This window comes from Cordyceps javanica, chromosome 6, assembly GCF_051103115.1.
Source record: "Cordyceps javanica chromosome 6, complete sequence".
Classification (NCBI taxonomy): Eukaryota; Fungi; Ascomycota; class Sordariomycetes; order Hypocreales; family Cordycipitaceae; genus Cordyceps; species Cordyceps javanica.
In genome coordinates, this window is record NC_139300.1 from 1,167,010 (window position 1) to 1,188,665 (window position 21,656).

Here is a 21,656-nt window from a genome sequence, read left to right on the forward strand (position 1 = left end):
ATAATGCTACTAGGTAGGACTCTAATAAGCGCATAATGGAGAGGGCCCTTATTCTCCATCTAGCGCTTAATACCTTCTTCAACGACGTTCAGAATCGTTAGGAGAGTAAGAGCGGTAGCGAGAGAATAAAGCTAGTGGTTCTTAAGTACTGGCTGAGTCCCTACGATTAGAAGGTTATCGAGATCCTCGTTAAGCTTTTAAAGCCCTTCAAGGTCGCCACAAAATAGCTTTAGGGTAGCAGTATGCTAGGCACTAGATCTACCTATGGTAGCTTTAACGAGTACTTTCCTATTATCGAGATTCTGCTAGACTACTTAGAAAGTATAATCGAGGGAACTATTTACGAAGAAATTAAGGATCTAAGGACTAAGGAGCGGAAAGACATCGAGACCGCCATTTTTAAGGGGCTAGATAGCAAAACTCGGAAATTATTAAAGGTATTTATTAAGCTTGGGTAGAAAAAGCTATATAAGTATTATGATCTTCTTACTAGCGTGGCTTATGTAAGTGTAGTTGTCTTTAATCCTACTAAGAAGTAGCGCTTTCTTGATTTACTGTGGTCCCAAGTCCCGTCCCGTAAGGTAAAGAGCTAGAGATAGGACTACGAGCATAAACTCCTCTAGATCTAGGAGCAATATAAAGACCGTGAAGTAGACTATGAAGTTATTCCTACGCCTGAGGATGTCTCGATAGACTACATTGAGCGCTAACTTACGCGAAGCGTAGCCAGCTCAGCGCTATTTCGAAGCCTATCTACCACGGCGATAAGCTTCCACAAGGGAAATAACAAAACGAAGCAGATAGCTATAAGCATAGCGATTAATGATGAGTACGCGCGTTACTATGTAGAGGATATTGTGAATAGTCCCTACTATAGGTGCTGGCCAATTAACTAGTGGAAGATCAACGTTAGTCGCTACCCGTGGTTATCTATGTTGGCGATCGATATGCTTAGTATCCTATCGTTATCTGCGGAGAGTGAGCGGACATTTAGTAGTGCTAGAAGGATAATAGGTCCGCTAAGAAACCGACTAAGGAGGGAGATTGTGGCAATAGCTCAGTGCATTCGGTCGTGGAGTGCGGCAGGAATCTATAGTCCCTCGCTACTATTACTTAATCTAGATAATAGCTAGTAGGTCAATACACTCGTATCTTTAAAAGGTAGCGAATGATATAGTATTCGGGTAGATTAAAGATATTTTTTCATAATAATATTACTAAAGCCTAACATTATGAATAAGCTAGGAGAAAATAATCTTAAATGCTCTTTAAAAAGTCTATACTATGATATACTTAGGATTAATTAGTCATAAATTCGATCGAATTCGAATCGAGCTCGATCGAGCCTTGGCATTCGATAGACATCGAATCTACAGAGTACGCATTTAGTTCGAATCGAATCTACGGCATAGCTTCCATATTCGATTCGAATCTATGTTAGCTACGTTCGATTCAAAGCGAATCTTAATAAGGCACGTTCGATTCGATTCGAGTCTTCAGAGGTCGCATTCGATTCGAACGCCATGTCTTGGCATTCGATTCGATAGATTCGATAGATGTCCAACCCTGGTTCTAATGCAGGTGGTTAGATGATAGCATCACAATTTGGCTCGAGAGCATACCATATGTTGCAAGTTGAGATCCCGAGCAATTTTTGTCACTGCTCAAAGCCTGCTCTCTATGTAACGACTCGTCCTCTTTATCCCAAACTGTGAACGGATCTGCGGTGGATGGCCAAGTGGGTGAAAAGCAGTCATAGTCAGAAGAGGTATTAATAGGATGAAAGCTGGGGGAAATGGGAATATAACTGCTTGCTTTGTCACAGCAGGCTGTTTCGCAAATTCCGGATGAGTGCTTTGAGCACGTCTCATGCACCACGTCGACCGGTGTATGGCCCGGTTGTTGTGCGGATGATACAGTCCGCCACGAGACAAATGAGCCTGCTTCCGACGGCAGAACAAACAATAGCATATACTCTTGACTTTCGTCCGAGGTCATTACATGGCGTGTCCTCTCCGATGTTGTCGTCTTCAGGACTCGACAAGTCTCGGAGCGCGTAGCAGACAGGCAGAGCATCTTCGATGAAAGAGCTATTTCATTTTAGTTACAGAAGGGGGTGAGATTGAGGAAGTTTCTCGGCCAGACTCACCATCTGCCGCAACCAAAACACTTTTCTGCAGGCTCATGGCGCATGTTAAGGAATGGCACTGGATCTCAATTGCCGTGCCCGGCGCCCAGAGATCTGGCAGCCATTCCGTAGTAATGGTGAGTTCTGAATGCTGCGTATGAACCCGAATAGTTTCCAAACGAAAGAAATCGAGGAATCGCTGCTCCGCAAGCCTGACGTGCATTCTTCGTTGCCACTCGACTGGCTTAGCGCCGTCTTCCATTTGAAACGTATCGGCAGGGAGTTGCTCGAGCAAGTCGGTGATGATTTTCTTGACGGCATGGAAAAGAAGATCGGCAGTTCTCAGGCCATGAGGGAGACCGAGTGTGTCAGCAATGGCTTCCTTTGACACTAAGCGTTCGTGGATTATGAAGAGCTTCTCGTCTTCCACATACAAACTGTGAAGGTCTAGTGCCCCAGCCTTGACGAAACGAAAGGCGGTGCCTTTTGCCAATCCACAAGCACGCACGGCCGCTTGGAGAAGTGTATTGACCCGCGTCGTAAACCCGTCGTCCGGAATCGAAAATGGGTCTGCAAGTTTAAAACGAGCGCGCTGTTCCTCGTCAGCCGTCCGGAGAAGATCATGCTGGCGAAGGACGGTCCAGTATAGCTGGCTGAGTTCAAAGCCTTCGTAACCGAGTCCATAGAGAATATCATTGAGCCTGGGACACTACGACAAGGTTAGAGATGCTAATTGTGAGCTCTGCGCACGTACGTCTCGTTTTTCCTCCGGAGAGTAGTACCACATCCTCTGCTCGAAGTGCTCCCAAAGGTAGCTCCTGAGAACCTGGGCCGTCTTCCTCCCGATGCATGTCGTGGCGCCGTCAACATCGGCATAATGTTGTTTCGAGTTGAGCATGAGACTCAGTTCACTCGCGAGTTCAGGCCTGAGCACAAGCGCTTTTGACCAAATATCGATGATCGTCGCCGACTCTTCATATGCGCCTGCCACGGACTGTCGCTCACGATTCGTCGTCCCGGCCGCGAAATTGTAGCCATAGCGCAATGGCTTGTTTGTAACGCTCGCCCGACTTTGTGGCGTGTCCTCGCTAAACAGGAGCCCTTTCAAGTAGAGTCGCTGGCGGAATCTCTCACCAATCAGAAGGTCACCACTTCCGGTTTTCACCAGTTCATCCGGGCTGGGCTCCTGTAGAAAAAGAGCTGCCTCAGTCCAGGCTTCAAAATCGTTTTGCTTGATCAGGTTGCGCCGTTGCGCCGCGTCGGGACACCGAGGTCGGAGCGGCCGTGATGCGGTTCGCCAAGGACGAACTGAACGTCACTTTTGGCATTAGGACAGAACGGCAGAAGCGTCCCTTCAAGTTTTGACCGGACCTGTAACTCTAGCCTGCCAATCGCCTCGGCGGACATGCGATTGAGGCGTGCAACAAGCCGCCCATGCTTGGTGAAATTGAATGTCCACGAAAACCCGCTCGAGCGACAGCGGATTTTGTGGTTCCGACTGCCGCGCATGAGCACCAATAGCGCCACTTTGAGTCCCTCACCGTGCGCACCGGCCAGGTTTCCAGAACCACTCTTGCTAGTGCCACCCATATCGAGATGCCAGGGATGGAGTGTGGCATTTCGGTTCGTGATTTTCACGATACCCCCTTTTCCGTCAGCTTTGTAGTGTATGAAACCAAGCCATTCTTTCGGTTTCGAGTTCGGCCGAGGCACTTTATAGATGATTTCTATGCATCCGTTCCCAATTCTGCGCTCGCATTCCACCACAAACTCCTTCTCAGGCAGTGCGAAGGAAGCGATGATGCCGTCGCGCCTATGAATGATGGTCAGCTGCTATACTTGTGATGAAATCAATTATTGCTTGAGCTCACCAGTTCTGCACGAGCTCACGAAAGGCTTCACGTGGATTCCAATCCGTGTAAGCCGCCCTGATCGAGAGCGAAATTGTCTGGCGGTCAGGAAGAGAGTTGACGGTGGGAAAGTCAGAGTCACTGTCATCCCTAGATACATAGCCGACTGCCAGTTCGTGCATGTAAGCATCGAAAGGCGCTGGAAGATTCATCGTATGCAGCCGTTATTGGTGCACTATCTGTACGCCGTATTTTGCATTGACGGCGACTGGTAGTGGGCAATGTGTGCACCCAGTTGGCATTTATAGAGCCACGATGTGGATGGCGAGGTCTTATTTTTTGGCATACAAATTGAGATCACAGGTTCAAGGATCACAGCAGTGGATTTGTGCTGCGGGATCACAGGCAGTGGGGTGTGCGGTGGGAAACTGCATGACGCACTTCAATGGCCAGAGAGGAAGGGGTGGAGACAACTGCAGGGGTACTGTAGTACAAGCACCAAACCAAGCTTTTATAGGTGTCACCAGTGCTTTTAATCAATTTTAGTTTCCTGGCGGGGTACATACATCAGATCCGCTATTTCTGGCTCTAGAGACAGCAGCCAAAAACAACTTCCCGCTAAAATTATTATGTTGGCACCCATTTCAAGCCATTTTGCATTTGCGCATTCGCGATCAGCAGCAGATTGCTACCATATAAACCGAAATAAGTATCGCGAGAGCACACGTACATAACAAACTTAGTAGAAGGCGGCCAAATATAGCTTGTACTTTACCTTTCTTATCTGCTCTTAACAGGCCATGGCGGTCACTGCTCAATACTCGAGAGGCCAATATTTGTAAATTCCTTGCTAGCGGTCCACTTTTCTGCGCGTCGGCGTTGGCTTTGCAACCCAACACGGCCGCAAATGACTTTCGACCAGGCTGTAGCAAGTCAGCCGCGAGATGCTGCCGACAGTCGGTAGTTTTTAGTTAGTTACTATAACTTATTAAAGTGGGTGGATCTCCTTTTGAATGCGCTCCTGTTTCGTGAGAAACCAAGCAGTTAGGGTACAGATCGGGGAACATTGGCCGATGGAGTCATCGGGTCCATGTACCAAACCAAACCGTTATGGGTGTCGCGGGTTTTTAACATAGTAATTTTAGTGGGGTGTATTTTGGCTAATTTCCACGGGAGCAGTGGACCCTCTAGAGGAAGACAAATTTGGGCCAATGGGAATAGACGATCGGCGGCGGAACACGGCCCGGCTATATTTAGAGGTCCAACGAGGCAGCCCGATTTGGCGTAGAAACCGAGGAATGGTGTGCACATCAAGAGGGACAAAATAGACCGCCCGTAGCACCAATGCATCCGTGACGGAAGGGCCCGTTTTCACCACAATTCGCCAGAAGCCACACAGTTCAAAGTTATCAAGGTAGAATATGGCTACTTGTCGGTACCCGCGTCGTGCATCGTGATCCGGATGCCGCTCCACTAGCCAGCCTACCCTGAAGGGTTTTCCGAGGACCCGCAAGCACAGGCGGCGGAATGCAGCTCCTGATGCCTTCATTTACCCTGGACAGTATGCAGTAACGGATGTAGGTCGCTGTTGCAGTAGTTTCTGGCTGTAGATAGAAGCTAACGAGTGTCGTGTATTGAAATGAGCAAGAATTGTGGCAGCTGTTCTCGGCTGTGGAACGTGCAAGCCACTTACTCGGGACTATCTGGGTGAGGCATGGCGGAACGCTTGCGCAACACGCTGAAAAGAGTCTCAGCGCCGCCGGCCACTTCACGGGACGCCCACGAGTTAGTCGCCTTGCGCCGGTTTCGTCTGTCACTCTTTTCTACACTTGTTCTCTACACTTGACATCGCAGTCACCAATTTGCGCCAATACGGGGTGCGAAACCAAAATTACTACTACATCGATGTTTACGGTGTATTTTGGCCACCAAGACCTTTCGTCTCACAGTGCTGATCTTGTGAGCCGGCACCGTACCGACCACTTGCAGTTCTGCTGAGCTTACGATGCGTAGCCGCCGCCGTCCCGCACGCCACGAACGTCGCGCTCATCCGCAAAACGAGCTTCACCTTCCTGCGGGGTAGGCATCCTACGGTCGCGGTACCAGAAGTAGGCGTCCACGGCCAGTCCAAAGATGGAAAATACGAGAGTAACGGCTGCCCCGACCCATGCTACCCCGGTCTTCAACTGGCCACCGAGGGCTTGCTGCAGCTGTGCGCCAATTTCATGCGTGCCCATCGCGAACGCGAAGCCCACCACGATAAACGCGAGTCCGATCCTCCGGCAAAAGACGCCGACCCCGCTCACGAAGCGGGGTGGGCTGGCCATCACCGCCATAGCAACGCAAAACGCGAGCGAGAGCAGCAAGAAGAAGAGGATGGCGGCGGCGATGCAGACAAAGACGTTGAATGCGATACATATCTCGTCGCGGCCGGCCATGCTGCCGCAAATGTGAGATATGCCGATGCGCGCCGACGTGAACAGCGACTTAGCCATATCCGACCCCGCCGACTGGAGGAGATCTCCTAAGCCTCGTCTCGTGTCATGCGAAGCCCGTGCTGTCCAGTGGAAGAAGCCTCCCTTATTAGCAGTTTTGCTCATGACGATAACAAAGGTCGTCACGATGACGATGACGCACGGCAACTACTTCGCGAGGTTTATTAGTAGATGTGTAGTCATGTTGGCCTGTTCCTTTCCGCGTGTCCGTCCTGGGGCGCCGCTCTGGCGCCGCGCGGTAGCCGTGCTATAAATATCCCTCGTGCCGAGCCGTTTCTCGCTGCCCTCCGCTGCAAGTGGTGCACTGCACATACAGCGCAGCCGGTGGCTCGGATGGCTCGGAATGCTTCTGCCGTTCAGCGGATCCTGTACAACCCGGCGCTGTCTGTCGGGCGACGCTGTCTGTTGGGCGACCATTGGCGACTGGGTGCGGTGACACACGGCCAGACCCAGCCGCGCAAAACAACGGACGACATAGACCGTGGCCAGAGCGGATGCCGTTGCTGCAATTCGCATCGCTGCCTTAGGCGTCAGGTTCCGGCTCCTCGCCCGACAAGGCCACGGCCGGAAAAGCATTTTAGTCGACCGACCCTCTGCTGCCACTGCGGCGAGGGATCTGTGCTATGCACCACTTCAAGACAGTCGTGGACCTGACCGGGGTCGAGCAGCTCTGCTTCAACTGCCGAGCGCTTCTTGACGACGGGCCGAAACACCGCATAGATGGACATGTAGGTACGAACGCCCAAGCAGGCCGAGGTTCTGACAGAGACAGCTTCTCTGCGACGAGTGCGCCGACATCGTGTCGCTGCTTCGGGTGCACAACTGGCGCGTGTGCCTCGTCTGCGCCTTGGCGGGCGAGGCCGACGACATCGACTGCGCGGGCATTCAGAATTTCCTGGACAGACCGGTAAGGCAGCACTCCTTGGCCGACAGGCAAACGGCCTAACTCTGACTGCGGCAGAACACGTTTGTGAAGTAGTATGACTGGAGACACTGCCCTGTCTGCGACGACGCGGACGATCTTCTGTTTACGCCATGCGGTAGGCAGCCCGAATGCGCAACCAGTTCCAGGCCGCTGACTATGCAGGCCACGTCGTTTGCAGCGTTTGTTGGGGCAGGGGAAAGCCGAAAGGAAGTGTCCGACGTGCCGAGCCACACGCCTGACTATCATACATCATCTTTTCTTCTTAAGATTGATACTTCTCTTTTTATCTTCGTCGTCTTTCGCCTCGCGCTCTGTTGAGCCAGCCACTCATGCCGCCGTTGTTCAGCCAACCAGGGGCAACTGGCTTAGTCACCCAAAATACACCCCTCACACCGGCGGACGCGCCTTGTGTAGATTCATCAAATATTTTATCAGAAAAGCATGCATCCCTCGGCATATATCGCAAGCACGACACCGTCAACATGACGAGCGCGGTCACGGCTCCGATGCGCGCCGGTGGATGGAACGTCATCCTCACCATTGCCAACCAACAGTATCTGGGGGGTATCTACCAGAACCCGCGCGAGCCGACGGTTACGTTTGGCGACTTGTGCGCTGAGCTGGCCCTCTGCTTTGACTATCCAGGCGGCGGAAAACTGCTCAACAACGTCGACAACGTTGACAACATCAACAGCGTCAACAGCGTCAATACTGCCAACACCGTCAATGCCGCCAGCCTCATCGACAGCGCCAATAGCGACAGCAACCAAGACCAAGCCAACATCGACGAAAGGCCATGGTTCGACATTGCATTCGCGCTCACGGAAACGCCAGACGAGGCAGATTCCCCTGTCAATCATCCATCCTTCATCACAAGTGAGAGGTTTGACGAGCTGGTTCCTGGTCTAGCCTCTGAAAGCGCCACGAGGCGGCGAACCGTCACCTACCACATTGTGCATCACAAGGCTTGCAATATTTCTGGTTCCTTCAAAGACCATATACGAGGTTCGTCAGTCCTGGTCCGGTTGTTATGCCACCCTCTGCTCACAGGGTCCCAGCCAAATGCGTTTACAGCCTCCCTGACCCCCGCCGTCGCCATCACCCCGCCTTCCTCCCTTACAATAAATCTTCGACCGACCCTCGTCTCAACATTATGCCCCTTCGACGTAAAGCGAAAGCGCGCTCCCAGTCTCCGCCGAAGCGCTCCGGCGCAACCTCTCCTAACAAACCAGACGATGCAGCCGGTGGCCCCGACAACCAAAGCTATGACATGATCGCCCCCGCCGACATGGACATGAACATTGACGCGGCTCGCAAGACCATCAGTGATTTTCGCATGGCCTGCATCGCCCAGGCTAGCTGCTGTGCCATATCGGGCGGCGGCCGGCCCTGGAGCGCGCTGCAGCCTATCGGCCCCGGCGTCCAAGCCTGCCACATTGTGCCGCAGCAGCACTACCATTTGTACCCTTTGGGGGGTCCGAGCGATACCACCCAGGACAGCGCGCGACGGTTGTGCCAGGCATGGGAGAAGACGTGGAGTCCCGGCAACGGTATTCTACTCATGAAGCATATACATGACTTTTTTGATGCGCGCCTCTTGTCCATCCACCCAACTACGCTTCGTATCCGGGTCTTTGTCCCCTTCGAGGATCTTGAACTCTATCACGGACGAAAGGCGCAAATCCCACCCCGGGTTGACCGTAGTGCGCTTGCTCACCACTACGACATGTGTTGCATCGAGAACATGGCCGCCGAGCGCCCAAATATCATTCTATCATCGCTTGACGCCACCAACAGAAGCAGCTCGGCCATCAGCCTCGTGAGTCCGTCGAGCGGAGGCAGCACTCCGCTAAGCGGACGGCCGAGCCTCCCCATGACGCCCTCTTCCGGAGATGCGTTGCAGACTGCGCCGCCCGCAGGCGACCCGTCTAAGCGACGGCGACCAACCCGTAACGGGAACGAAACGCAGGGCTGCGTCAACGACGACGAAGAGTATTGGTCGGAGGAGGACGTGGTGCAAGATTTGCTGAGGGGGAGGAAGAGGCAACGACCAGACGACTTCAGCTTTGATGGCTACGTCACGCAGTCCAATAGTCGCGAGTTTCTGGCCAACGTCAACCGGGAGCTGCAAAAAGATCTTGGGCTGGCCTGAGGTTTCTGTCTATAATTCATGATACCCCGAGGGTTTACCCTGCCGTCTTTACATTTTTGAGTAGCAGCCCATGTCGACGTGACAATTGCAAGCCTGTCTACACTGACTGTAGCCCAGCTTGTACCAGGAGGGATGCATTTCCGGCCGTTCCCTCTACGCATCACATCCTACGCCGATAATTTCTTGCACCAAAAAGAGCTTCTGGAAATGAGACTGTCCTCGCCAATTTGACTTCTACTCTATGAGTTCACAGAAGTGGCATTCCATCCATTCATTCTCAACTCACTAGTTCTGCCAAAGGCGTCGACCCATCACATTGCACCATTCGATCCTCCAACTTGCGGAAAATATCGTCTATGTGCTCTCCCGCATCTGAAAGGTGCAAGATATGTCCGATAGCGCGGTGTAGAGCGAGGAGGCGTGGCGCCGGTGGGTTGATGCTTTGATCTGCTGAGGTACAGCGCCCTTGTGACAGACAGCATTCTCTGGAATCCAATCCCTCGAAATGACCTGATTTCATAGGTATGCGGGCGGTTGGCGATTTGCGTGCAGTAGACGTTGAAATTCCAAGGGCTCGATGCAAATCCAGAGTCAGAGTTATAGCATTGTGCGGTTGGTCAGCGTCCGCGCCATTGGTAAGATGAGCAACGTCATTGTCGAACATTTTGAGAATCTCCAGGTCGGTCTTTTTGGACTCGCTCTAGAAGTGTAGTAGTGGCGCAGCACAGATGAAGGCATGCAAAACGCTTCAAGTGAGAGAAACGAGAGAACAGTACAAATAAACAGGAATGTGCGAGAGTGATGGAGATGCTAGGAAATAAGGAGGCCGCGGTAGGAGGTGCAGAACCTTGTAAAGACTGACAAAAATAAGAAGAGTGACGAGTACGTAGCAGTGGACGCAATGTTGAAGACATACCAATTCTTCTGTTTCCAATCTAACGCGGACCAATAAGTGCGGTAAAATGTGTGCGACATCTAAATGACTGATGTTATCATCCTCGATAGAGTCGCCTTCATCATCCAGTATCTTTCCATCTTGGGTTTCTTGTTCGCGTACCTCAAGGTGATCGTGGCGCAGCATAAGCTTATCGTGGCTTATCACTTCGCCTGCGCAATGGCGTTTTTTGGCGAGTGTGTACGGTACATGCATGGTTAACATGATTGCGTCGAAGTACATGACAACGAGGTCAACGCTCCCCGGCGGTACACGGGTCAGACACCCCCGGTCGCCTGGATACGCGTCGCGGCATGGACTCGGCGCCCGCGTTGTGAAGCCTGTGGCTGAGTCCGTAGCGTTTGCGGAGCGTGCCCATGTTGGCGCACCAGACATGGCACCGCCCGACGAGACGAGGAATCATGCGCAAGGATATCATCTGCCAAATATTGGCGGTATTTGATGCGGCAAGACGCCAGAGAGGGCACTCGTCACAGCGCAGTCTGCCCCTCTATACCCTGTCCGTACTGACAAACCGCTTGACTATGGGGTATCATTGTGCACATAGCGACAATTCACGCTTGTGTGCGACATGGGAAGCAAAGAATGAGAGTGGCATGGCCATCAATCAACTTTCTGCGACTTTGAGCTCTCCGGGAGGCAGATCGGGCAAGATCGCTTAAGATTGTAGCGCAAAGGCGGTAAGAAACGCTTATGCCGAGAGGCAGCGCGCTTGAGGACCCCGAATGCAACCGGTTCCTCGTGGTTCCATCCGCTGGCAGAGGCTCCCAGCTTGCCAAGATTCGATAGAACGCAAAGGCCGTGCGGGGTACGAGTTGCGCAACAGTCTCAGGGAGATCGGGATCGCGGGACATGGCTATGACTTAAGGAGGGATGAAGATGGATAACAGATCAGAGACTACTACCGATTTTGCGTTGTCGTGCCGGAGAACTGCGGTATTGTTTCTTGTCCGAAATACGATGTCAACACGGGCTTGCGATGTGGGGAGTGCGGGGCATGTCTCCTCTGTCGCAATATACGCGCGCTGTCACGTGGGGTACCGGCGCTGTGAAGAATCGAGCGGACGCGATCAACGCCACCCTTGACCTCAACATCGATAGACGTCAGCACGAGCGTCATCCAAGGACGCTTGTAGACGATAACGACCGAGGAATGATTCGGAGAAGGACCCATCATGGCTCTGCCGGGTCAGCCACTACAAGTGTGCGGAGGGTCGAAGCGAACGCGCCATCGTAATCCCGCAGACGACAGAGCATCGAAACGAGGAGAACATGCGCCTTGCGACGGGCGAAGCGCCACCAGGCCACTCACGTCCGGTGAACGCCTTTGGGGCGCAACATCTACCTCCTCGCTATATTGCAGCGAAAGGGACAAGGACACATTCGGCATCAGCTTCGAGTGGACGGAGAACGAAGTGAGGCAGCATTTCAATACCAGGCCGCGCAGCTGAGCACTGCGAAAAGTTGAAGCGCTGCGGCGTCGCTAAGCTACACGCAATAAAAGCGCTGATTGAGCCGTACGAAGTGCGGCCACGGAGGCGAGGGCAAGGACGGAAGCTTCAGCTACGATATAGACATGCCGCGTCGATGGTGGCTACAGGTGGCGTCTTCCGAGACTCAGACGCAGATTCAGTAATAGCATATACCGACTTTGCGGAGCTGCGAAACAGGAAGGAGACGCACATCATAGCTCTTCTACAAAAAGCCGAAGGAGAGAAGAAGGAAACCACAGGACGTATCGCTGAGGAGCAACGGCGCATCAAGCCCAAGCAAGCAGCAGAGGACGCGCAAATAGCATTGATTATGGCAACGATGGCGCAGGAGATGTCGAAGCGGTGAACCGAACCAATTGAGTGCGTGGGTGAGGGCCATTGGCATGAGCAAGACAGAGATCTTTCTGTACCGAGCCTTGGTTCCGAGAAAATTTGTGGAAACATTCGATGCAAGTGCGGGATTCGTCATACAGTATCGAAGCGCTTCGTTGAATGATCAGAGCGGAGTGTTGCAGCAGCTTGATCGCTTGCTGAGGGAAAAACGTCCGCCTGGTGACCAGCCCGGCGCGGCTGAGGAGGCAAAATGTTGAAACATTGTACTGCTAAGACATGAATTAAAATTTGTGTTAATAAGTGACCAGCGTCCCTGTGAGCAAAGTCTACACAAGGCCATCATTCTAGAAATGGAGTTGCGACGCACACCTGTGTGCCTCATGAGCGTCACTTGAGAGAAGTCACAGGATGAAGACACGGTCATCACTGCACTATAGTCGGCCGCACCTTTTTCAGAAGCGAACCAGATTATGGCGGCATCTTTTGCCATGGTGTGAAAGCGTCAGAGCCTCTCGACCGTGCAGAGCCGGGCGACTCGATAAGGAGGTACATTGTGACCATGGTCTGTTTAGCTGCAGACGGGGCCCATACGAAGATGACCTTGACAGCTGCCTGCTTGCGCGTGTGCGAAGGCAGAGTTGAATTCTGGCGGCTGACAGCTCCCCCCAAGCCCAAACATATTCCAGCGGGTCTGGTCGACTACTGCGGCAGTTGCAACCCTGTGCCGGTCAAATCCGCCGCCTTGCCGAGGGTCCTTTACCGCCGCGGGCTTGTGGGCGATGTGTAGGTTTACGTCTTGGGCCTGGTGGAAGCTGTGGCCGCCTAACTGGGCGTCTTCCACCGTGTTTGACGGCATGGCTCGCTTCGCCTTGTGTTTGCCTGTCGTAGTACTCATCCACTAAACCCGGGGCGACTTTCCACATTTTTGATACTGGCTCTAGTGAGTACGACTCCTCGTCGAAACCTGTCCATTGCAATTCGAATTTCTCATCCTCTGTTTCGTCAAGAATCCTCAGTGGCTGGTACATTCTGTTCTTAGGCTTAGGTCGGCCGATGCCTTTCCATAGCTCGAGAAGGCCCTTCTGATTATCAAGTTGCACGTCTCTCTCGTGGACCAACTCAATTGTCTCGTTCGATCTGACAGGCATCAGTCTCAAGGACAGAATGCCCTGTTTGACCCACTTGTAGCCTTTGTACTCCCATTCTCGGCCATCGTAGTAAATCGTCCTTTTCGAAATAGATTTGCCTGCTCGCGGTTGCTTGCTCGGCGACAATTCATGCTGGCTTAGACAAGCAAGCGTGTTAACGTCGCTTGGCAGAGCTGGTAGGCTCGACGATTCAGTCTCGCTCGACACTGCTGATCCTATTAGCGACGCGGTTTTCCTGGTCTGCGCAGAATGTTTTGCCGATTTTGCGTCATTCGACAGTATCTGTTCGTTTGCTGTGTTTGGATCGGAGTTGGCTGGCGCATCACTATGGAAGGTTAGCGATGTCGGGTAGGCAGGCAACCGCAGTTAGCGTACGCTTCAATCATCACAGCCTCGGGAGCTCGCCCTTCCTGTGACGGCGGCGGGTTCAGCAGGTCAGCCAGAGCGAACATGCTGAAGGCTAATAGCTAACTAGTAAGACAAGTGAGATGTTGAAGTCACAAAGCTTTGCGCAAAAACGAGGCAATGAAGAACTGGACACGCGAAGCTGGCGCGCTAACTTCCGGTGGAGTGCAGGCCGGAGCACCCACTTGCCGTTCTCGGTGCATGTAGGCAGCAGAAAGCCGATGCTCATGCCTGGGATGAGATCGCAGCTGGTGTTCGGTGGGCAGCATAGAGCAACGGGTCAATGGACCGCCCATGCCATGGTCGAGCTGAGTAGCCGGCGTGTGCAGCATGTGCAGCAAAAAGACACTGCTGATGGCAGTCCAGCATTACACTCGCAGCGTATTCCATGGGTTGGTGGAGCAGCAAGCCACCAGTTCACGCTAAGGGTACCCCAGTGCCAGCGTTCACAGCATGTGCTAGGAGTTGTTGGGCGGCAGAAGCCGCTGCTCATGCCAGTCCCAGCACCAGGTATCGCGACATATTCCATGATTTGATAGGGGAGGAAAGCCGCTGCTCATGTCATCCAGAGTGGAACCTCAGCGAGCGTAAGCAGCCTGAGCAGCAGAAAGTCGCTGCTGATGCCAGTCCAGCGTCAGGCACCGCAACCAATGAATTCATGAAGTGCGGAAAGCCGCTGCTCATGCTACGAGTAGAACCGCAGCGGGGGCTGGCAACATGCACAGCCAAAAAACGCTGCCCGTCTACGAGGCTGATGATGCGATAAGACGTCTTTCGTTGGTCACTCGCCCCCAGGCCGCTGACGATCGCAGGTCACATCTTTTGCAGGAGTTGTTGGGGATGGTGGGAAGCGAAAAGCACCAAAGCTAGCGCCGAAGTGCCCCGTGTGTAGGATTGGCATTACCCTGGGTAACGGCAACAGTAAATGGAGAATATTATGGCGGGGAATATAGTGGCTAAGGGTTGTGAAGGGGCTTTTCTTGGCCGCGACTCAGACATATAAGCGTCACTAAAAATCCGTGGAGCACAAGCTACGACATAACGTCGACCACCCACTTGTGGGCCACGCCCACATTTGGGCCACCATTTTTGGTGTAGCTACACCAAAATAGAATCTTATATAATACTATAAGAAACGATCGTGAAACCTCTTCGGTTCATCCGAAGCGCGTTTTTGAAAGAAGCGCGAGGCAGTCCGGAAAACCTGCCTGAAACTTTATCAGGAGGTGCCTAGGGGTCTACGGATAGCTCCCTTGCAGTGCACACGCTGCAATTCAGGCGCTGTTGTGTTGCGGCCAGTTTCATGGTTTTGTCAGGGCCGCGGTGGCGAACGCGTGCAGCCCCACGCGGCCACGATGTGCCATTAATTGGCCATGGCGCAACACAACTCGACGCAAAAAGGGTGCGCGCGCCCGTACGACTATCAGACCGATCGAGGGAAATGGTTATGAAAATCACCCGACTTCCTGCCGTTTTGGCAGCTACAGAAGACAGGGCACCCTCGGGCCCAGGCCGGCTTTGGGATGGCGACGCTGGAACGAGATGCCAAGAGGGCCGCAGCGTCGCCACGAGGGCGCGGATACCCTCTCCTAAGTGTTCCTCTCGGTGTAAAGGAAGTTGTTAACAGATGGTTGAAGAGTCGTTAAGGCCGAAGTGGCTACGGAACACCCAACGATCGGGCCGCAAGGCTACAGCGCACCGCACACGAGACACATACGGGGAGTCTGGGTTGGTTAGTGACGAAGGCTGACTCTGCTCGCACGCCGGCTGGGTGAAGGCAGAGATGCTCCGTTGCAAGACATGGTCGGCAGGCGGATGGAGACATTCGCTTGTAACGGGAAGCTGGGCCTGGGGTTGCGCCCAGATCTCCCGGTGGGCCGTGGCAGTGTATACGGACTGGAAGAAGGATCGAATCCGGCTCGCAACCGGGTCAGTGCCGAGGGCACTGCTGGTCGTCTGTCGATAGCTTCAAGGAGCTTATGCACTGGCCGGAGAGGACGGACGCGCATGTCGGTCAACCAAGAGGTCGAAGATCTAGGCCCAGCTCGCACCTGGGGCGCGTGCTGCGCGATGTCGTCCCTAGATGTGCCGACTGCGGATGGCTTAAGGTGCAAACTGCGATCGCACGACCGGAGTGATGACTCCGGCACCGTTGCTAGGCCTCGCCAGCCTGGCTTGGAGGGAATACACGAAGGTCTTGTACCTTTTGTCGCACCTCCACGCTTTCGTAGCCACGCACGGCACAACAAGGTGGAAGACGAGAGACCTTCTCGTTCACTCTTGGGCCAAGAGCTGAGCAGAGCCCGTACTCGGGAGCGTTGGCAGCCATAGCATATGTGTTACGACACGTGCCAAGTGGCTGCAAGCATGTATCAGTTTTGACGAGAAACAAAACTGCGGTGCAATCACTGAAGAATCCATACCAGCAATCGGGTCAGGAATTTATCCGTTGCATATACGACTCGATACGGGATCAGCAAGATAACGGAATCTCCATTTCCATAATCTGGAAGCAGACACAGGGCGAGGATGAACTTCTTGACGTGGCGAAGAGAAAAGCGAAGGAGGCTACTCGACAAGGGGCGCGAGCTGAGCAACGATTCCCGAGGATGCTCTCCACCACCTTCAACATCGAGAAAAGAAAGCTCAAGGCAGAGAGACAGATCCCAGAGAACGTGGGAAAATACTCCAAGAGCATTGACACAGCCTTGCCAGGCGAACACACGAGAGCACTGTATGAAAGCTTACCATGGAATGAACGGACAGTGCTGGCTCAGCTTAGGACCTACATGATCAGGCTAAACGGATACCTGCACCAGATCAGAGTGGTGCCGTCAAGCCAATGTACGTGCGAACTCGAACGCGAAACAATTGAGCATTTCCTCTTCCGCTGCCCGAAATGGGAGGCACATCGGAAGGAGACGACGGAATGCACGGAGACAAAGAGAGCCAACATTTCATTTTATGTCGGGGGGAAATCTTCGTCCGATGGACCGAGGTGGAAACCCAACATGAAAGCGGTGAGGGCCACGATCCGATTTGCGTTGGCCACTGGCCGATTGAACAACGACTAGAGACACCTACACTCGCGTTTACCTCGTAACCACATACAACATTTGTGTCGCTGATATTATTCTGCTCAAAAGTAGCTTCCTCTCAAGATACGTTGTAGTAAAACTTCACCACCACCAAAGTTCTGATATTAAATAAAAAATGAGTTAAAAATTCAAATTAAGTAATGGAATTCTCTATTACTCGAGTTACGATGGTTTTTTATCAAGATTCGGCGGTTTATGGAGGTTTTGTGATGCATGCATGCTTTTTTACTATGTTGCCGATTTGAGAACAGAGTGTGGGGACCGGAAGCTACTCTTGCGCAGAATAATACCGTCGCGGCTTTGTCACAATGGTCTCGAAAATCGGCAATGAACAGGAAGGCACAGCAAGCACGAATATCATGTCAACTGAAGCGCGGCAGATTTCTGAAGAAAGATAACTCGTGAGACTCCCCTCCACTACGGCGCCAAAAGTTGATCCTAGAGCACGAAAACCCGAGGAGAGGCAATTTATGCTTCGCGCGTTATCAGCGCATCTTTAAGCTAGTCTCGGCTTAGTACTGGCACTGCTCAAGACTTGGTGCAGCTTGAAAGCCGTCAGCCGCACAAGTCAAAACAAGATGTGCCAAAGCACCGACAAACGCAAAGCCAGGCATTGCAAATTATTCGTGCCATTACGTAGCGTGTTGAAGTCGGACGTCAGTATTTAGCTTACGACACCATGTCGCTGGGGTATATGACCCAATCAAGCTTCCGCGAAGGCGAGAAACCTGCTCGAGACTATCAAAAAGACATACAATGAAACAACCGATCGTGCATATTAATACAGTGCAGAAAAGAGACAGAACGAGGGACAATGTTGTCAGATCAACGATGGGCCTGATGAAGCGGTCGAATAGAATAAGCCGGCTTTATGACGCAGATATTTACGTCCTTGTGCGATGGAAAAATAGGCATTACGTGTATTGCTCTACAGAGGAGCAAAGCTTCCCACCAGCTGCTGGAACTCTGGTGAGAACATAAATATTTGTCTTCCGCGAGACAAGGGGGCTGACTGCATCGGTAGCACAAAGTATATCCCCCAGTAGTAAAGAAAAGACCGGCAGACTTCGTAGAGAAAGAAAGGAGTAAAGAGGAAAACAAGTCTGTAGTATCAAAGTAATAGTCTCAGGCCAGGAATTCATTGTTGATACATCAATGAATTGCAATGTCATATTTGAGAGTATATTTTCAAGTCCACCTATGACTGACACTCGCGCTCGATTGAGACGTTGAGAACGAGTTAGTCGTTCAAACACGTTGTTGTGGCCGCAGTATGTACTATTTTATGGCGACAAATGTCATACTACTTCGATTCTTTGCTCAAGTAGTCACCAGTGGGATCAAGTAAATCAGTACCAACTTTTGTGTAAACATCTACCTACACAGCTGCTAGGTGCCATACCTACGAAGAGAACCACTTCCTTGACCAGCCTGCTAGTGCCGAATGCCCAGGCTCCTCGAACTCGTGGGTTGGTCCCACTGACCTCAACTGGACGAACTTTGCTGATGCACTGCCTCAGTTTCCTGGAGCTCAGTGAGCCTCCCTGAGCTAGAGGAAGCTTCCCTGAGCTGGAGGAAGCTTCCCTGAGCCACACGGAGCCTCACTGAGCCACACGGAGCCTCACTAAGCCACACGGAGCCTCACTGAGCCACACGAATTATCCCGGAGCTACCCCAAGCCGATTTAAGCAGACTGAGTATTCCTCATTAGGCTATTATCAACAGATTCCACCATAGAGGTTGAACCTCGTTCAAAAAGCGCCGACTATTGACCCCGATGCTGCGGATAGGTACAGTGCTGCGTGCATCCTTTGTGTGCGACAAGACGATTGCTTAGAGCAGCCACTTTTGCCGCTGCACTCGCTGTAGGGGTAAGGCGCACAAGGCTTCGCTAGGAAAAAGATATTCATGTTAAGCAATTACTTCCCGCTGATCACGCGCACAACCAGGATTGTCCAATACCCCCTGCATCCCAATACACAGCCAAAAAAGGACGATTCATAGCAATAGAACACCAACTCGATATGTTAGGTACGGTACAGTACCTGCAGTGTCAGCGGCCAAAGATAGCGAGTCACCCGCAACACCCATTACTGTATCAATCGGCACCCTTCGAGACTCAAATGTAATCGCCCCGCAGGCTTCACAAAAATAGAAGAGAAAACAATGGGCACAGTTTTGTGGGACGGGCAGTAATGCCCCTAACTTTTTCCCATTAATCCTTTCTCACTCCACATCGGCGCCTAGGCCTTGGACATCTGAGCTATGACTCCCCTGCAGACGTGAAGTGGCCAGCTCAGCCCATACTATCGCATCTTTACAGGTATGTGGGTGTGGCAGACAGCGGCCCAGGATTGGCGGCGCTGACCTGCTACATATCAGCGACGGACTGGCAAATACACCGGAATCCGGAGTCCATTATCGTAGATGTCTTGCCCCAGTATCCAGAAGTGCGCAATAACGTCAGTGTAGTAAAAACTGCTTTGACAAGTGGACGGCGGCGCTAAGTGAAACTGCCTTGCGGCCTAAGCCCAATGACAGTTATTGAGAAGACAACAGCCTGCGATGCCGCGGCGCCGAAAATTTGGAAATGGAAAAAATAACTTGAAACCCAGAAATGCACCTCGCTCTTCAATGTACTGTGTCTTCCTTGGGCTGCAAATACCAATTGCTGCCTGGCAAGCGCTGTGGTGGGCCGAATCGAACTAGAAAGGTGAAAACCAGTGTGGCGCTACAACCAGAAATGTCTTTGCCAACGTAGGATGAAACCACAATCTCTATATTCACGGGATCCATAGGCCGGTTAATTCCTTGGAGCGCCAGGATTCCCAGTTTTACGAAATGATTGGCAAGTAGTGCCGTTTGCCGACAAACCGCGACGTTGTCACAATCTACTGGTGCCGGGTTAGGTGGGGTATGAACGAGAGGAGCCGCAGGCGCGTACTGAAAATATAATCCCGCTCACCTGTCTTACTCATAGGAGGGCCTGTTCACATACGCAAGCGGCATGCCGTTTGCGGCAAAATCACGGTGCTCGCCTCTTGACGTGCTGGTTGGCCGCCGGAAAAGTTGAGTCGCAATGGAGTCAATTGGAAGCAACAATTTTCTGTTCCCGTAAAAACCGTTATGGGTGTCGCGGGGTTAGCTACATAACAATTTTAGTGGGTGTCAGTTTAGGCTACTCCCTGTAGAGCCAGAAACAGCGGGCATGTGTTCCCCACCCTCTAACTAAAACTCACTAAAAGCACTAGCGACACCCATAACGGTTTTTACGGTCCTACTTGAACTTAAAAGAGAACTTGCACAGGCGACGTTCCGTGTTCGCTCGAAGCAATGTATTTGCGATTTGGGTTCAATAATTCCGACAAGCAAAATGTAGCTACTGTAAAGCCACCACAGCACATAACCCAAGGGCAGAAATCCCATCCGATTCCAGCTTTCCCACCTAGCTCTAGACCCATACCACAGCTTTGGACCAAACAACTGAACACCGCGGCTCAGAAACGGGGCTTGAAACAATAAGAGGCCGTAGGACCGCTGCAATATACCGCCCAATCACTAGATCACCATTTTCGGAGGTAAGATGAGCCTCGCACTTCGCAAAGTTGTCTCCAGGCATAAATATCCGTTTGGTAAAACCGCTCATCCCCACAATCTGGACAGTGGAGCGCACCTTCCATATGGTTGTGGAAAGTTGAGAAAAGCGAGATATCATTGCGGATAGATCCTTACGAGCTTCCGGACCCACGTCTCGAAGAAGAAAGTGGAAATGTGTCACAAATAGCCGGACGAGAGTCGTTGCGTCGTACCGGCAGATTCTTTCCAGATGCTGCACAGTTTGTACTCTCCAATCCACCGCTTCGGTCAAAGACTCTGGCGTCTTGTTAACATGCTTCACAAACCACAACCGTATGGATTGACCTACTAGCTGCTAATGCACTCTCGACGGCTAGGAGGCCATGAGGCTCAGGAGCAAGGAAGTACGCGTGCGACAAAAAGTGAGCGCACAAGAAACTCGAGAGCACGGCTTGCAGCAGGACAAAGCTAGCTCTCTCCCCCATCTTGCAAAAATCGAGGCTGAGATGTCCGTTGAAAATGTTCAATCGCTGCAAAGCGTCAAGGGTTCTTTGTTCATCGACAGCGCTGCTGCACATTTCTGCGCACCAGGAAAATAACTCGCCGCTGAAAAAGTTCTCAAGTTGGTGACGTATAACATCGTCCGGGACTTCACGCGATACTTCCTGCGCCAACATAGAAATGGCTTTGGTATAGGTCTTTTCCAAACCTGCCCCCCGCTGCGATAGTTCTTTTTTCAACGTGGTGATTTTCGATTCGGCGCGATGTAATTCAGCGTCTTTATCTTCGATCATCGAGGTAAGCTCGGTCGTTTCCAATTTTTGCGCCGCCACCTGTTTTTCCAAATATAATACTTTACTCTGCAATCTTGCCTTGTGGACTTCATGCTCGTCCGCCACCCGCCTCGCCGCCCTTGCTTGGCCGCTGACTGTGAATTGAAGCTCTTCTAGTCTCCTGTGACAAGATCCTGAACAATTCCATCGTTGCACTGCCCCGCTCGTCGGAGTCGTTTTTCTCGTTTTCATCATGCGCGACGGCCTTGAGGCGCCAATCACCTCGTGCTCTGGCGTCGGAGAATCGAAGTGACCGGTGCTTTGT

General features: G+C 52.2%; 5 protein-coding genes across 5 annotated transcripts; 2 read left to right on the forward strand and 3 right to left on the reverse strand.

The window, feature by feature from the left end:
- Positions 1 to 2,090: 2,090 nt before the first annotated feature.
- V2A60_008809 (uncharacterized protein) lies at positions 2,091 to 4,190 on the reverse strand (the record flags this gene model as incomplete). The annotated part of the gene is made up of 4 exons (XM_083260081.1): positions 2,091 to 2,837; positions 2,883 to 3,314; positions 3,395 to 3,941; positions 4,000 to 4,190. 4 exons carry the CDS (start codon positions 4,188 to 4,190, stop codon positions 2,091 to 2,093), a joined length of 1,917 nt encoding a protein of 638 aa, XP_083116207.1.
- Positions 4,191 to 5,978: 1,788 nt separating this feature from the next.
- On the reverse strand, positions 5,979 to 6,578 carry V2A60_008810 (uncharacterized protein; the record flags this gene model as incomplete). Its single annotated transcript, XM_083260082.1, has 1 exon — positions 5,979 to 6,578. The coding sequence occupies one exon, from the start codon at positions 6,576 to 6,578 to the stop codon at positions 5,979 to 5,981; it is 600 nt and encodes a 199-aa protein (XP_083116208.1).
- Positions 6,579 to 7,096: 518 nt separating this feature from the next.
- On the forward strand, positions 7,097 to 7,452 carry V2A60_008811 (uncharacterized protein; the record flags this gene model as incomplete). The annotated part of the gene is made up of 3 exons (XM_083260083.1): positions 7,097 to 7,201; positions 7,246 to 7,380; positions 7,435 to 7,452. 3 exons carry the CDS (start codon positions 7,097 to 7,099, stop codon positions 7,450 to 7,452), a joined length of 258 nt encoding a protein of 85 aa, XP_083116209.1.
- Positions 7,453 to 7,880: 428 nt separating this feature from the next.
- Positions 7,881 to 9,550, forward strand: V2A60_008812 (HNH endonuclease signature motif containing protein; the record flags this gene model as incomplete). The annotated part of the gene is made up of 2 exons (XM_083260084.1): positions 7,881 to 8,403; positions 8,457 to 9,550. The coding sequence occupies 2 exons, from the start codon at positions 7,881 to 7,883 to the stop codon at positions 9,548 to 9,550; spliced, it is 1,617 nt and encodes a 538-aa protein (XP_083116210.1).
- Positions 9,551 to 11,406: 1,856 nt separating this feature from the next.
- V2A60_008813 (uncharacterized protein) lies at positions 11,407 to 13,931 on the reverse strand (the record flags this gene model as incomplete). The annotated part of the gene is made up of 3 exons (XM_083260085.1): positions 11,407 to 11,686; positions 13,223 to 13,804; positions 13,855 to 13,931. 3 exons carry the CDS (start codon positions 13,929 to 13,931, stop codon positions 11,407 to 11,409), a joined length of 939 nt encoding a protein of 312 aa, XP_083116211.1.
- Positions 13,932 to 21,656: the final 7,725 nt, after the last annotated feature.